Source organism: Drosophila montana, unplaced genomic scaffold, assembly GCF_035044405.1.
Source record: "Drosophila montana isolate Dmon_TW-CO22-7 unplaced genomic scaffold, ASM3504440v1 contig_2438_1, whole genome shotgun sequence".
In the NCBI taxonomy this organism is placed as follows: Eukaryota; Metazoa; Arthropoda; class Insecta; order Diptera; family Drosophilidae; genus Drosophila; species Drosophila montana.
In genome coordinates this window covers 2,034,845-2,047,708 of record NW_026997315.1, presented here as the reverse complement: position 1 = coordinate 2,047,708, position 12,864 = coordinate 2,034,845, and the positions used below count along the sequence as shown (strand labels likewise).

Below are 12,864 nucleotides of genomic sequence, written 5' to 3'. Positions count from 1 at the left end.
TATAATTTTCTATAAGTTTATTTTTAGTAATTTTGTAAACTCTCTTCTTATCCTGATTTTTTTCTCCCTCTTCGCCATTCTCTCTCCCTCTCATGATTTATAATATTCCTTTCTCGCTCTCTTCATAAGCCATATAATTATTATAATTTTCAATAATTATATTTTGAATACTTTTGTATACTCTCTTTTTATTCTTTTTTCTTTCTTCTTCTTCTGTCTCTCTCTCTCTCTCTCTCTCTCTCTCTCTCTCTCTCTCTCTCTCTCTCTTGCTCTCCCTATCCTTTATATTGAGCCTACAAAACTTTACCATAAATGGGCTATAATCCTTGTTGAATAAGCCTGCAAAAAAATGAATAAGTATCTCATGAATTGTATAAACGTCAAGTTCCCATTTTTATGACAGGCACTGTACACTGCACATGCAAGTATGTATATCAATCAAGTCGACAATTTTTGCGCCTGAAGTCTCGCTGTACGAAAGTAATTTGGCGCGTGATTTCAACCCAAATCGATATTTAAATGGTAATTGAAACAGATTTTATGGCATATTACCTATTATAGAATTTAAGTTGATTAGAAATCAAATCGAGAGCTGGCACGCAATTTGCTAATCTTTGAAGATCAAGACTCAAGCAGCTCAGGCTCCAAATGATTAGATAAGATAATAGTTTAATCAGTTTATTTACTTCAATCGAAACGCTGTCTAAATTACGTAGTATTTATTATCAAAGACCAAACATAATAACAATTCAAAACACTTTGTTTTCAAAATATTTTAAAAATAAAATAAAACAAGACCTATTGATAAGATGTTCTTTATAAGCTGAGAGCTCTTTATTAACTAAGGCATATTTATTGTAAAATAACAAACATTTTTAATCAAATATGTTATATAAAGAAATAACAAAGTAAATATAATGAAATTTCTTCAATCACGAACAACGTAAATACTTATATATGAAAATCTTAAAGCTAAAATCAGACAGCCTTCTCGTCATAAAGTCTATCGTTAACGATCTCAAGGAACATGCCCGTTTCCAGCTGCAGCACTATGGCCTTTGCATCAAATTTAATATCCTTGGGAGTCTGCGAACAGCAGCGCACAGAATGATTCTTGAGGAAGTGCACCAGACCCAGTTTGGCCTGGAGCAGGCCAATGCGACTTCCAATGCAGTTGTGCGGGCCCAGACCAAAGGGTTGATAGGCCATGGGCTCAATAGATTTGCGATTCTCCGGTGAGAAGCGTTCGGGATCAAAGTGATGCGGATTTGGCCAGTACTGTAAGAGATTAGATCATAAATTTGTCTCTCCATCTGAGCAGGTGCCAAGTTCCACAAACTTACCTTGGGATCACGCTGTAGTCCATAGACAGGGATAAAAACAGGCGTGCCGTTCTCCAACTTATAATCATAGTAGGGCTTGAGAGACAGATCCGGCTGGCCTTGAATGCTCTGATATTCGCGATCCAGAAAAGGCAGCACTGGGTACAGGCGCAACACCTCATCGACCACCATGGCTAGGTATCCCAGTGAATTGATTTTCTCATAGCTCAACTTGCCTCCCTCCTCCACCAAAGCTTCATTGATTTCCTGGCGCAGACGTTCCTGCAGTTCCGGCTGCTTGGCCAGCTCCAGCAGACCAAAAGCCATTGTAGATGAGCTGGTCTCATAGCCAGCCGTAAAAAAAACACCCGCCTGTGCCACCAAAAAGTCATTGTTATTGGCCAGATGAGGCTTGCCGGGCTCCAGGGCTGCCTCCTTGCGTAAACCAACTAGGACATCAATTAGATCGTTGCGCACAGTGGCCGTGCGCTCCCGCTCCGATATCACATGGTTGATGGTGTTGCGAATAAAATTTGAATATTCCTCCGTAAAGAACTTAACCCGAAACAGCGACACCAACTTTGGCAAAAAGAAGGCTATAAAGAAATCCTTGCAGCGCAACAGCGTTGCTTCAAGGACTTTGCGTCCCTGGTTGCGAAACTCAGCATCGGGATTTGCCAAGCTGTTTGCGCGCACCCCGAATGCAATGGTAGCAATTGAATCCGTGGTGAATCTTGCGCATATGTCCTTGACTTCTGTTATGTATTCGGCACCCTGTGCTGGACGATGCCGGGCCAAATGTGACTCCAGATTCTCAGCTATCTAAAAATGGTTTTACTTAAATTTGGTTGGGTGATACTTAAACCAAGGCTGTAAGACGGTTCCGATCTTAGCCAGTTAATGCCCCAGCCATGATTAAAAGTCAGCACTACCCACCTCCACTATTAGTGGATACATTTGCTTGACCTTGCCGCTGGTAAAAACGGGCGTCAGCTTACTGCGTATCTCCTTCCAATGTGGGTTGCGCACAAAGAACAGATTGTTGTAGCCCAGCGGATCGCCATGTGGATCGCAGCGTGCATAGCGATTGGAGAAGCGATTGAAGTCCTTGATTAGCACGGATTTAATTAGTTCCGGCTCGCGTATGACCAGACCTGGCTTGTTGATGACATAGATGCCCACAACGGCCTCATCCTGCATCCTTGGCTCACTGTACACTTTCGAGATGTACATGCCGAACGAGCTCTCCTGCTTGAACACAGACGCTGTATTGCCAATAATGGGCGAGGGCGGCATAAAGGGCAAGCCCTTGCGGTGCCAATAACTGTGACTGCGCTGGAACCACAGGTAAATAGCGCTCAGCACGCCCACAATGAGAAAAAGCGCCTCCGTCAAAGCCATTTCGGGGTCTGCAAAAGTTACGGCGTGAATTTGGATTCATTTTTGGGCAATCAAAACAAACGCTTTTCTCCCTAATCAGACAGACACGTGCCTTACGGAAGCAGAGCTAATTTAAACTCATGTATTAGTTAAACATTTTATTTTTCACATTGATAAGCCAAGCTGATTTGGGAGCCGAGAACCTTGGCGTTCATCAAGGAGAACTATAGGCTAACATGTTTATTACATTTTATTGATTATATTTTGTAAAATTTGCACTAGTCTAGCGATCAAAATCTCAGAAAATTGATTTAAATTTGTTTTAATTTTTTTAAGAAAAAGTAGTTTCTTGTTGTTTCGTGGTGTAAAGAAATTTTGAATGTATGAAATATTGTTTGCAGTAAAAGAGTCCTAAAATGTTTATATGAGATTAATTTCATAACAAATTAAGTTTATTTTAAAAACTAAATTTTGTTATGGAAACTTAATTTTACATAAATTTGGATTTATCATAAAAAAATCACATCTAGAAATTATTATTTATATCTTTAAAATAAATTTATGGCTTTAAAGAAAATTCTTTCAATAAGCAATAATTCATCTGTGATGAATCCTCAATAGTTTCTTTTTTTTTTTATTTCCATTTGGTTACTGTTTTTCCTGCCTCCTTTCTAATTTATTATCCATCCGATTGAGTCCTTAATTGCACTTCTCTTATTTAAGCACACTTCACTCTTCTAATTTGCACAAACTGACCTAATAGATAGTTTTGATAATTCAAAAATTTCCTTGCGTGATCATAAGTACCGACAATTAGCGCGTCCAGAATAACACTTGCAAAAAGTTGACTGAGTACGCGCTTTTATAGGCAAATCTTGTTTGAAAAATTACAAAAAGCACAATCGTAATCAAGTACAAGTGCTCTACTTAAAAGTGCTAAACTACGAGATACCATGTAATTAATTCTTTGCCTACACACACAAATCACAATCTCGTCACTTTCGACTGCAGCTGTGGGTCTTCTTTTCTTAGACTTAATGGAGAAAATTAAATTAATTAAAGGATAGAAAGATAATTTTATAAAACATATACTTCATTCAGCTCGAGAATGTGTGTATGCTTTTTGGGTTCAGAAAACCTTTTCTTATTGCACTTTTTTTCAGGCAATAAACATATAACATGATCTGGGTCTGATATATTTCATATTAGTATATATATATATATATGGTATATGCTTTCTTCGGCCAGTGTCATAAAGTTACATAAAAAAGTATACTCTTTTCAAATATTTCTTCAATTTCTTCAATAAGACTCGATCCCGTAACAGACCACTCTACTTGCCACCGCCTCTACTCAACAGCCATACCACCAATTGTCTCCTAGCGGAAAAATAAAAAATTAATATAGCAACACATGCACACAGCACAGAAAACAATACAATCGCAATTGCAAGGCTGTTGATAGACTTCAATAAAGACGCACGTGAATGTGTGTGTGTGTACATGTATATAGAAACTCGCGTACATGTGTACATGTAAATAGAAATTTCACGTCGGCAGCCAAAACACATTTTCTGTAATAACTTCTGTGTTTCTCAACCGATCTTGATGAAATTTTCAACAGTAGATATTATTGTGCTGTAGAATATTTGTATATTCTCAAAACCCAATTGCATTGAAATTGTGGCTTTAATTGGTGGCCAATTGGTGTTTTTACTTGATTTATAGCTATGGGGTGGTAGCGAGGTGTTGGCGATACCTATAAAACGAAATATACTTGATATATACATACTATTCTAGAAGCTACATGTCAAGTTTGGTGACTGTAGCTCTAAAAACCTAAGAGATTATTTTTTATGCGTTCATACATACGGACGGACAGGCGGACAGACAGACGGCTATTGATGCTGATCAAGAATATATATACTTTATGGGGTCGGAGATAATTTCTTCTGCCTGTTACAGAAATTTGCTCAAATACATTATACCGTTTTAGCCCATTTTTTACGGATTCAGGGTATACAAATCACTGACCTAAACGACTCTCTAATAAGTATAACAAAGCGATTTCTGGACATAATAACGAACAAAAACACTTATCAACACACAAATTTTTTTTTTACAAAAGTAAAAAAGAAAATAAAACGAAATCTAGATAAGGATAAGTTGTTCTTTATAAGATAAGGCAAAATTTAATTATAGATAGTACAATTTTATTTTATTATCACCATATTTATTCCGCTTATTACAAAGTTAATAATAATTGAAGTTCTTAAATTACGTACAACATAAATTTATTTCGTAAAGCTTAAATCAGACAGCATTTTCATCATAAAGTCTATCGTACACAATCTCTAGTAACATGCCCTTATCCAGCTGCAGCACAAAGGTCTTGGCATCAAATTTAATATCCTTGGGAGTCTGCGAACAGCAGCGCACAGAATGATTCTTGAGGAAGTGCACCAGACCCAGTTTGGCCTGGAGCAGGCCAATACGACTTCCAATGCAGTTGTGCGGGCCCAGACCAAAGGGTTGATAGGCCATGGGCTCAATAGATTTGCGATTCTCCGGTGAGAAGCGTTCGGGATCAAAGTGATGCGGATTTGGCCAGTACTGTAAGAGATTAGATCATAAATTTGTCTATCCATCTGAGCAGGTGCCAAGTTCCACAAACATACCTTGGGATCACGCTGTAGTCCATAAACAGGGATAAAAACAGGCGTGCCGTTCTCCAACTTATAATCATAGTAGGGCTTGAGAGACAGATCCGGCTGGCCTTGAATGCTCTGATATTCGCGATCCAGAAAAGGCAGCACTGGGTACAGGCGCAACACCTCATCGACCACCATGGCTAGGTATCCCAGTGAATTGATTTTCTCATAGCTCAACTTGCCTCCGTCCTCCACCAAAGCTTCATTGATTTCCTGGCGCAGACGTTCCTGCAGTTCCGGCTGCTTGGCCAGCTCCAGCAGACCAAAAGCCATTGTAGATGAGCTGGTCTCAAACCCAGCCGTGAAGAAAACACCTGCTTGAGCAACTAAAAAGTCATTGTTATTGGCCAGATGCGGCTTGCTGGGCTCCAGGGCTGCCTCCTTGCGTAAACCAACTAGGACATCAATTAGATCGTTGCGCACAGTGGCCGTGCGCTCCCGCTCCGATATCACATGGTTGATGGTGTTGCGAATAAAATTCGAATATTCCTCCGTAAAGAACTTAATGCGAAGAAACGACACCAACTTTGGCATAAAAAAGGCAACAAAGTAATCCTTGCTGCGCGACAGACTGGCCTCGAGGACCTTACGTCCCTGGGAGCGAAACTCAGCATCGGGATTTGCCAAGCTGTTTGCGCGCACCCCGAATGCAATGGTAGCAATTGAATCCGTGGTGAATCTTGCGCATATGTCCTTGACTTCTGTTATGTATTCGGCACCCTGTGCTGGACGATGCCTGGCCAAATGTGACTCCAGATCCGCAGCTATCTATAAATTGTTAAACTTAGGTTTGTTTGGACGTATCTTAAACCAAGACTGCAAATCGGGTTTGATCAAAGCCCAGAGTTCTAAATATTCTCTTTACCAAACTTAACCAAACCCTAAGGTCGTGACTACCCACCTCCAACATTAGTGGATACATTTGCTTAACCTTGCCGCTGGTAAAGACGGGCGTCAACTTGGTGCGTATCTCCTTCCACTGCGGACTACGCACAAAGAACAGATTATTGGAGCCTAACGCGTCGCCATGCGGATCACAGCGTCCATAGCGATTAGAGAAACGATTGAAATCCTTGATTAGCACTGATTTAATTAGTTCCGGCTCGCGAATGACCAGAGCTGGCTTGTTAACCACATAGATGCCCACAACGGCCTCATCCTGCATCCTTGGGTCACTGTACACTTTCGAGATGTACATGCCGAACGAGCTCTCCTGCTTGAACACAGACGCAGTATTGCCAATAATGGGCGAGGGCGGCATAAAGGGCAAGCCCTTGCGCTGCCAATAACTGTGATTGCGCTGGAACCACAGGTAAATAGCGCTCAGCACGCCCACAATGAGAAAAAGCGCCTCCGTCAAAGCCATTTCGGGGTCTGCAAAAGTTCCGTCGTGAATTTAAATTAATTTTTAGGCGGACAAACATAAAGTATTACATTGTGTATTTTTAACTGATCTGTTCTTTTCGCTCTTATCAGACATACAATTGAGCAATAATCATTTTTAACTATTATGTTATTCATGTTTAGGGGCCAACAAGCTTGGGGCTTATGGCTTATAAAGGTGAACTTTATGCTAAATTGTTTATTGCATATTGTTCTGCAAATTTTTGTACGCATTGCAAAAAAAAAAACAGTTTAGAAAAGTTTTAAGTGTGTGCTCCTCCAGAAGAAAGTTTAAATATAATTTAAGCTAAAATTAATTTTTTGCAATTTAAAATCACTCCCGAAAGCGAATTTTTTATGATAGGGTCGCGAGTTTAGATCTAAAAAAAAAAAGGTCCTCTAAAAAGGCAATCATATCTCTGCTTATTTCTTTTTGTTTTCGGTTGTATCCACTAAAGCCTAATGTGTTTTCTCACGATTTTCAAATCTATTATCCATATTCGTTGCTCTTGTATATCCTTTTAGAAAGAGTTAAATTACAATTTTTATTTAAGAACATTTTTCACAATTATAATTTGCACATAACTGACCTAGTTGATTTGTATTTGTATTTTAAAATTTTTGACATGCGACAAATGCCGCGTCCAGAACAACACTTGCTAAAATTGAATTTTAGTGTGCATTTTATAGGCAAATCTTTGTCAAAGATTACAAACAGATTACAAGCAAACAAAAGTATAAGTGTTCCAGTTGAGAGTGCACAACTAGCAGTTACCCTGCATATTTGCACACTCTCGACACATGCTGAGCTACTAGGACGCAAACTTAACTAGAAAAATAGTTTTTTATTAGATATTTATTTTTAGGACATTATAGATTAGCTGCGTCTGATACTATTTCTATATTTTAAGTTCCCAGCTTGTATAAGTATCTTTAAATTGATCGATCGACAGACTTGGTCAGACCCACCCGCAAGAAAATGTATAAGTACAATTCAGATATGCGTTTTTCTGTTCTTCATACAAAACTTTCATTTTACCCCTCTACGTATTTTCAATATATACAGGGTACAACGAGTTAAAGGCTGATAATAAAAAATAAAATGCTATAGCAACAGCTGATTAATAGACATAGATTGATGTCAAGACGTAATTTTATATTTACTATGCACTTTACAACATTTGATTGACAGTTTTACTATAAAGTAGCAAAATAGAAAACATTTATATGAATCTAAGTTGAGTTAAAGAGTTATACGACGTATCATTGCACGTTTTTCCAATCGATTTAAATACTATTCAATAAACCTAAAATTATCATCACTATAGCGTGTGGCATTTCAGCATTTAAGGCTTAAGTGCAACTATTGCATAGTGTCTTGGTGATATAACCGCATCGAATAGATCAATCAAATAACTGTGCTCATAGCCCAGCTCTTTGAGGTACAGCAAGCGATCTAGAAGAATCACACTTTCCAGCACCGGCGCAAAGGACATGCGCAGCAGGTAGAATAGGGACAGATAATGCCGATCTGTATCGTGCTGCTGCAGCAACGCCACTAACTCTGCTTCTCCTACAGCTGCCAGCCAGGGCTCACCTAGCTTCTTCGCGCAAATTTGCACATATTCAATGAAATTATTGAATTTGTGCACTTTGCCCACCTTTAATTGGTTCTTCAAGTGCGGTGCACGGCGGCATACCAAAATTTCGAGCAGTGCGCGATAGAAGATCGTTATATTGGGTAGCTCCTTGGCCGATAAGGTGCGTTCAATGGACTGAGCGGCCAGCATACGCGCATTGCGTCCCAAGCACACCCCACGCTGCTGTAAATGACGGCTCAAGGGAAATCCATAATCAGTTGACTCCTCCATCAATGCCTTGTTTCCATAGAATTCTTGCTGTGAATAGCGTTCGCGCAATAAATGATAGCAGCAGCCAACACTACACAGCACGCGACAGATGTCCTGGGCATGAAAGACCTGTAAACAGGTTGCAGCCAGATTGCCACAGGTGTGTAGACCCGTTAGGCATATTCTGGGCTTAACTACTTTCAGCTCCTGTACAAAATGCTCTTTTAATAAATCACACAGGTTCAATTCTGTGGTAATGAATCTTGACGTGGTTTTGTAATTGTCCTGAACTGGTATGTTTACTGGTGTTGCCTTTGTGGCCAACTTTTTGCCGCGTCTTGGTGGTGTTATGCCTTGGCTTTGTAGCTCGGCGCGTTCCGTTAGGCCATTCCAGGCGCGCTAATTCAAATAAACATAAAAAAAAGGTGTTGTAAACAAATTTATAAAAACAGCTAAGCACAACGAACACACTTTTCAGCACTGGTCCTTTAACGTAAATGCGCATATTTATCGATATATCGATATTTAATCAACAACTGTACGCCGCAGCTGTCAACTTTTCTTCTTCTTCTTGCTGTGCACGACGCGAAAACGTTTTGGCCGGCAAATAAATACGCGTATTTATCTTTTTCATTTCATAAAAGTTGGATAAAATAAACAAACAATATGTCAGCTGGCATGCCCATCAATCCCAAACCATTTCTAAATGGTCTAACCGGCAAGCCTGTGCTCGTAAAACTGAAATGGGGCCAGGAATACAAAGGTTTTCTGGTATCTGTCGATGGCTACATGAACATGCAGCTGGCCAACACCGAGGAAGTCATCGAGGGCTCCGTTACGGGCAATCTAGGCGAAGTGCTGATACGCTGCAACAATGTGCTCTACATTAAAGGCATGGAGGATGACGACGAGGAGGGTGAAATGCGTGATTAAACAAATGCGACACTAAAGTGGGCGCCATTCTCAGTACAAGACGTCATAAGCAAAAGCAACTTAGCATTAAGACCCCAAAAGTAATGAAATAAAACTTGTGTAATTATCTAATAGAAAAACATACCTTCAGCTTGCTATTGCGTGCAAGGGCATTTTCAGTATTTGACTTTTTGGCATCAATGCCAAGCACGCGATGTCCATACTGTAGCGCCAATCTCGACGAAAGGTATCCTTTTCCATCGCCAGCATCCACAATGTAGCATTCGGCGCTGGACTCCGAAGTTGTGCTTTGGACGAGTTTGTTTATCAATGCCGCCGTCTGCTCCACCTGAGAAAAGAAAGGATATTTGGGATTCATATTCAAATGCGAGTCTTTAGAGCTATGAGTGTCTGTCGTCAATGCAAATGTCAGATGTCCTCTCAAAAAAGCTGCCCTTTGGTAAAGCTTTCACTGTATATCAAATGATGCTTAAGCTTGCAAGGGTAATTTAACTTCGGCACTCCAAAGTAAACTGTTCTTAATTAAATTGTAGCATTTGGCACCCACCTCATGGCACTTTTTAGCGCTCATAAATTCTTTAATGCTCAGATGCGTCCCCATTGTGACGGGCAGCAGCTGCTCCAGTTGTTCCACACTGGTTAACAGTTGCGGGAAACCGGCCAAACAGTGACGCTCGCATGTTTCCAAAAATTGAGCCAGTGCTGGAAACTGCGGCGAATCACGAGCAGTTTGCGAAAAAAATGTTTTTATGGCTTGGTGGACATGATCAACAGCTTGTAGCTCAGCTCTGAGCGGATGGGGCACCATGTGCGCCCAATGATCGTCAATTAGGTAGTTGACCATGTGGCAATTTACAAAACTCCAGTACGGTTCTAAAAATGACAAAACCGCATCGACGCAGTGTTGCAACTCTGCAACGCCTACATTATCCATGTTGTTGCCTCTAGAAACTGTAATCCTTGTGCTCGTGCGTGATGGATTCCTGCAGAGCCACCTTTTTGGTGCCCAGCAAAGCGCACAGTCGCCGATGCGTTGTGCGTATATGCTCCACAGCGCCAATGATGTCAGCCTCTGGGTTATTGTTCCGCGGAAACTGCTCGATGAGCTCGCGCAACTGCTGCAAAGTGCGCAGCAACTTTTCCGTGTGTGGTAGCTGCTGTTGTGCCACCACTTGGCCGTAAATGGCGCCCAGTTCTTCGCCAAGTTGCACACCTTGAGCGTAGCCAAGTTGGTAGCCCTCCTGGTTGCCCTGAGCACGGCCGTCACTGATGCCCTCAGAATAGCCCAGACGAGCGTGTTTCTCCTCGGTAAGCACTATTTCGTCGAACAAATCATTTATATCACGCGATGCACTGGACATCGTTGCAATATGTTAATGGTTTGCTATTATCGATACGTATTTATCGATAATTTACATATGTGGGCATAAGCACTAACATAAACATATGTTTTTTGGTTATTGGCATAAGCAAACCTCGGCAAAATGTTCCCGCGCTTTGCAACACTCAAAAATGTAATATCTAAATTGTTATGCTCGATCTGCCCAAAATGGTTTTTAATAATTTTTACTAATGCTTAAAGCAAGGCACATAACTGGAACTAATTTAATTCTAATTGATTTATTACTACTCCCAAGCGTCTTCGTCGTCCTCGGAATTGCCCTCATCGCTGGACATGGAACCTTTACTCTTCTGTACTGGCGCAATTATTTTCGACAGTTGCAGCATCATGGGATTTCCCGATTGATCCGCAGGATTTTGACTGCCCGAGATTCCCTTTCGACGTAGCATGAGTTTATTGTGCAGATCCGCCATGAGATCACCACCTGTTGCAGCGCCGCCTGCTCTGGAACGGCTTGTGTTGTGTACATTTTGTGTGTCCACCGCATCCACATTGACAGGCGCAGCGGCGGGTGAACGTAAACGACCACCGTGTACACCACCCGCGTTGCGTATTGCAGCCATGAGCTCAGAACGCGGATCGGCTGGTGGTGGTGCACGAGAATCTGGTATGCTTAAAGGTGTTTCCAACGACGGCGATATGGGTTTGATAACTCCATCAGTTGGCAGCTTGGCTGCTGGTTGAGCGGGTGGGGGTGGCGGCGGTGGTGGTGGTGGCGGTGGTGGTGGCGGCGGTGGTGGTGGAGCTTGTAGCATATTTGGTGGCACAAACGTTGGGTTACTTTTCCGGGTCATGTGCGTTTGGGCCGCTATTGCCTGGACCGTTATGTCCAAGTTCAGAGGTAATTCAGCCACCGGCTCCATCAAACCGGGCAATTCAGGCAAATCAACAAACTGATGCGACGGCGCAATGGGTGTCTGCTCCTTGACAGGCTCGTATTGCAAGTCATTGGCAATGCCCGGTAGATCGGGCAAATCGAGTGGCACATCTATGGCCGGCGCTGCCAGCGCTGCTGGGGTATAACGCAAATCGCCGGCGGGGGTTGCCAGCTTTGTGGTGCCATGAGACAATGAGTGTGGCGCCGGCGCCAAAAGCTGCGTACCAATCGGCTTTGGCTTGTGAACGGTGCGCTTGTGGCTATGTGGCGGTAGGGCGCGTTTCCAAGCGTTCAAATCTTCGGTGCCATTGATGCCGCCGCCATAGGCAAAATCGTTGGTATTAAAACGCATCAGCGCCGGCACCGATTTCGCAGCTGGCAAGCCCCCCAGGCCGGCTATGCGATTGGTGCGCTGGCGCTCCATAACCAGTGGCGTCTCTTGCTGATCCTCGCCACGCACATGAAAGAATACCGAGTCAATGTCCGCGGCGGAGTTCTGTTCACTGGAAGAATTAGCATTGCGATTGCGATGCCGGCGCTGTGGCAGCTCCGTGGTTGTTGTTGTTGTTGGCGTTTCCATTGGCTTTTGTACCAGCGGGGGAAAAGTGGCCGGTATGTTGTTTAATATGGCGCTGCCGGGAAAACGTGCGGGCGCAAAGATTTTAATGGACTTCTTGGAGCCAACGAGAGCATCAATTTTTGCCTGCGCACGCATGACACGCTCATTTATATGCTGAACCTTGGCACCATTTCTTTCTAATCGAGCATCGATGCGGCCGAAAATTGAGTTTATTGTTTTGTTAAGGCAGTCGAGCGACTGTGCTGCTCTGATTATAGTTTCCTCGTGATGTAGATCCGTTGGAATTATCGATACCTGGTAGGCGCTGTGCACATAAGTTTCGCTCTCGTCCATTTTTGGCGAAGTTTGTATTTGAAATTTAATTAACTATTTGGTTTGGCCAGATCTATCGCCCCTTTGTTGTCCCTATTAATCAACAGCTGGTTGT

The 12,864-nt window shown here is 42.1% G+C and overlaps 5 protein-coding genes across 5 annotated transcripts; 1 reads left to right on the top strand and 4 right to left on the bottom strand.

The window, feature by feature from the left end:
• Nucleotides 1–851: 851 nt before the first annotated feature.
• On the bottom strand, nucleotides 852–6,786 carry LOC135428022 (uncharacterized). Its single transcript, XM_064681810.1, has 7 exons — nucleotides 6,314–6,786; nucleotides 5,380–6,180; nucleotides 5,021–5,314; nucleotides 3,459–3,561; nucleotides 2,259–2,731; nucleotides 1,344–2,144; nucleotides 852–1,278 (listed from the first exon to the last, which is right to left on the bottom strand). The coding sequence occupies exons 1-7, from the start codon at nucleotides 6,776–6,778 to the stop codon at nucleotides 979–981; spliced, it is 3,237 nt and encodes a 1,078-aa protein (XP_064537880.1). The 5' UTR covers nucleotides 6,779–6,786; the 3' UTR covers nucleotides 852–978.
• A 1,144-nt stretch (nucleotides 6,787–7,930) lies between these two features.
• On the bottom strand, nucleotides 7,931–10,512 carry LOC135428243 (probable methyltransferase-like protein 25). The gene is made up of 3 exons (XM_064682096.1): nucleotides 10,126–10,512; nucleotides 9,703–9,906; nucleotides 7,931–9,044 (listed from the first exon to the last, which is right to left on the bottom strand). The coding sequence occupies exons 1-3, from the start codon at nucleotides 10,510–10,512 to the stop codon at nucleotides 8,142–8,144; spliced, it is 1,494 nt and encodes a 497-aa protein (XP_064538166.1). The 3' UTR covers nucleotides 7,931–8,141.
• SmF (small ribonucleoprotein particle protein SmF) lies at nucleotides 9,211–9,697 on the top strand. The gene has a single exon (XM_064682098.1). The coding sequence runs from the start codon at nucleotides 9,312–9,314 to the stop codon at nucleotides 9,576–9,578; it is 267 nt and encodes an 88-aa protein (XP_064538168.1). The 5' UTR covers nucleotides 9,211–9,311; the 3' UTR covers nucleotides 9,579–9,697.
• Nucleotides 10,513–10,522: 10 nt separating the features above from the next.
• Nucleotides 10,523–10,969, bottom strand: LOC135428244 (protein LTO1 homolog). Its single transcript, XM_064682097.1, has one exon. It carries the CDS (start codon nucleotides 10,937–10,939, stop codon nucleotides 10,523–10,525), a length of 417 nt encoding a protein of 138 aa, XP_064538167.1. The 5' UTR covers nucleotides 10,940–10,969.
• Nucleotides 10,970–11,104: 135 nt separating this feature from the next.
• Nucleotides 11,105–12,846, bottom strand: wash (washout). Its single transcript, XM_064682072.1, has one exon. The coding sequence runs from the start codon at nucleotides 12,768–12,770 to the stop codon at nucleotides 11,205–11,207; it is 1,566 nt and encodes a 521-aa protein (XP_064538142.1). The 5' UTR covers nucleotides 12,771–12,846; the 3' UTR covers nucleotides 11,105–11,204.
• Nucleotides 12,847–12,864: the final 18 nt, after the last annotated feature.

Excerpts from the sequence above, each read along its gene's own strand:
- LOC135428022 (XM_064681810.1), bottom strand. The coding sequence starts at position 6,778 with ATGGCTTTGACGGAGGCGCTTTTTCTCATTGTGGGCGTGCTGAGCGCT. Across the intron at positions 6,181-6,313 it reads TGTATCCACTAATGTTGGAG|ATAGCTGCGGATCTGGAGTC; the intron begins GTGGGTAGTCAC and ends AACAATTTATAG. Across the intron at positions 5,315-5,379 it reads GACTACAGCGTGATCCCAAG|TACTGGCCAAATCCGCATCA; the intron begins GTATGTTTGTGG and ends AATCTCTTACAG.
- SmF (XM_064682098.1), top strand. The coding sequence starts at position 9,312 with ATGTCAGCTGGCATGCCCATCAATCCCAAACCATTTCTAAATGGTCTA.
- LOC135428243 (XM_064682096.1), bottom strand. The coding sequence starts at position 10,512 with ATGGATAATGTAGGCGTTGCAGAGTTGCAACACTGCGTCGATGCGGTT. Across the intron at positions 9,907-10,125 it reads GCGCTAAAAAGTGCCATGAG|GTGGAGCAGACGGCGGCATT; the intron begins GTGGGTGCCAAA and ends TTCTTTTCTCAG. Across the intron at positions 9,045-9,702 it reads CACGCAATAGCAAGCTGAAG|CGCGCCTGGAATGGCCTAAC; the intron begins GTATGTTTTTCT and ends TATTTGAATTAG.
- LOC135428244 (XM_064682097.1), bottom strand. The coding sequence starts at position 10,939 with ATGTCCAGTGCATCGCGTGATATAAATGATTTGTTCGACGAAATAGTG.
- wash (XM_064682072.1), bottom strand. The coding sequence starts at position 12,770 with ATGGACGAGAGCGAAACTTATGTGCACAGCGCCTACCAGGTATCGATA.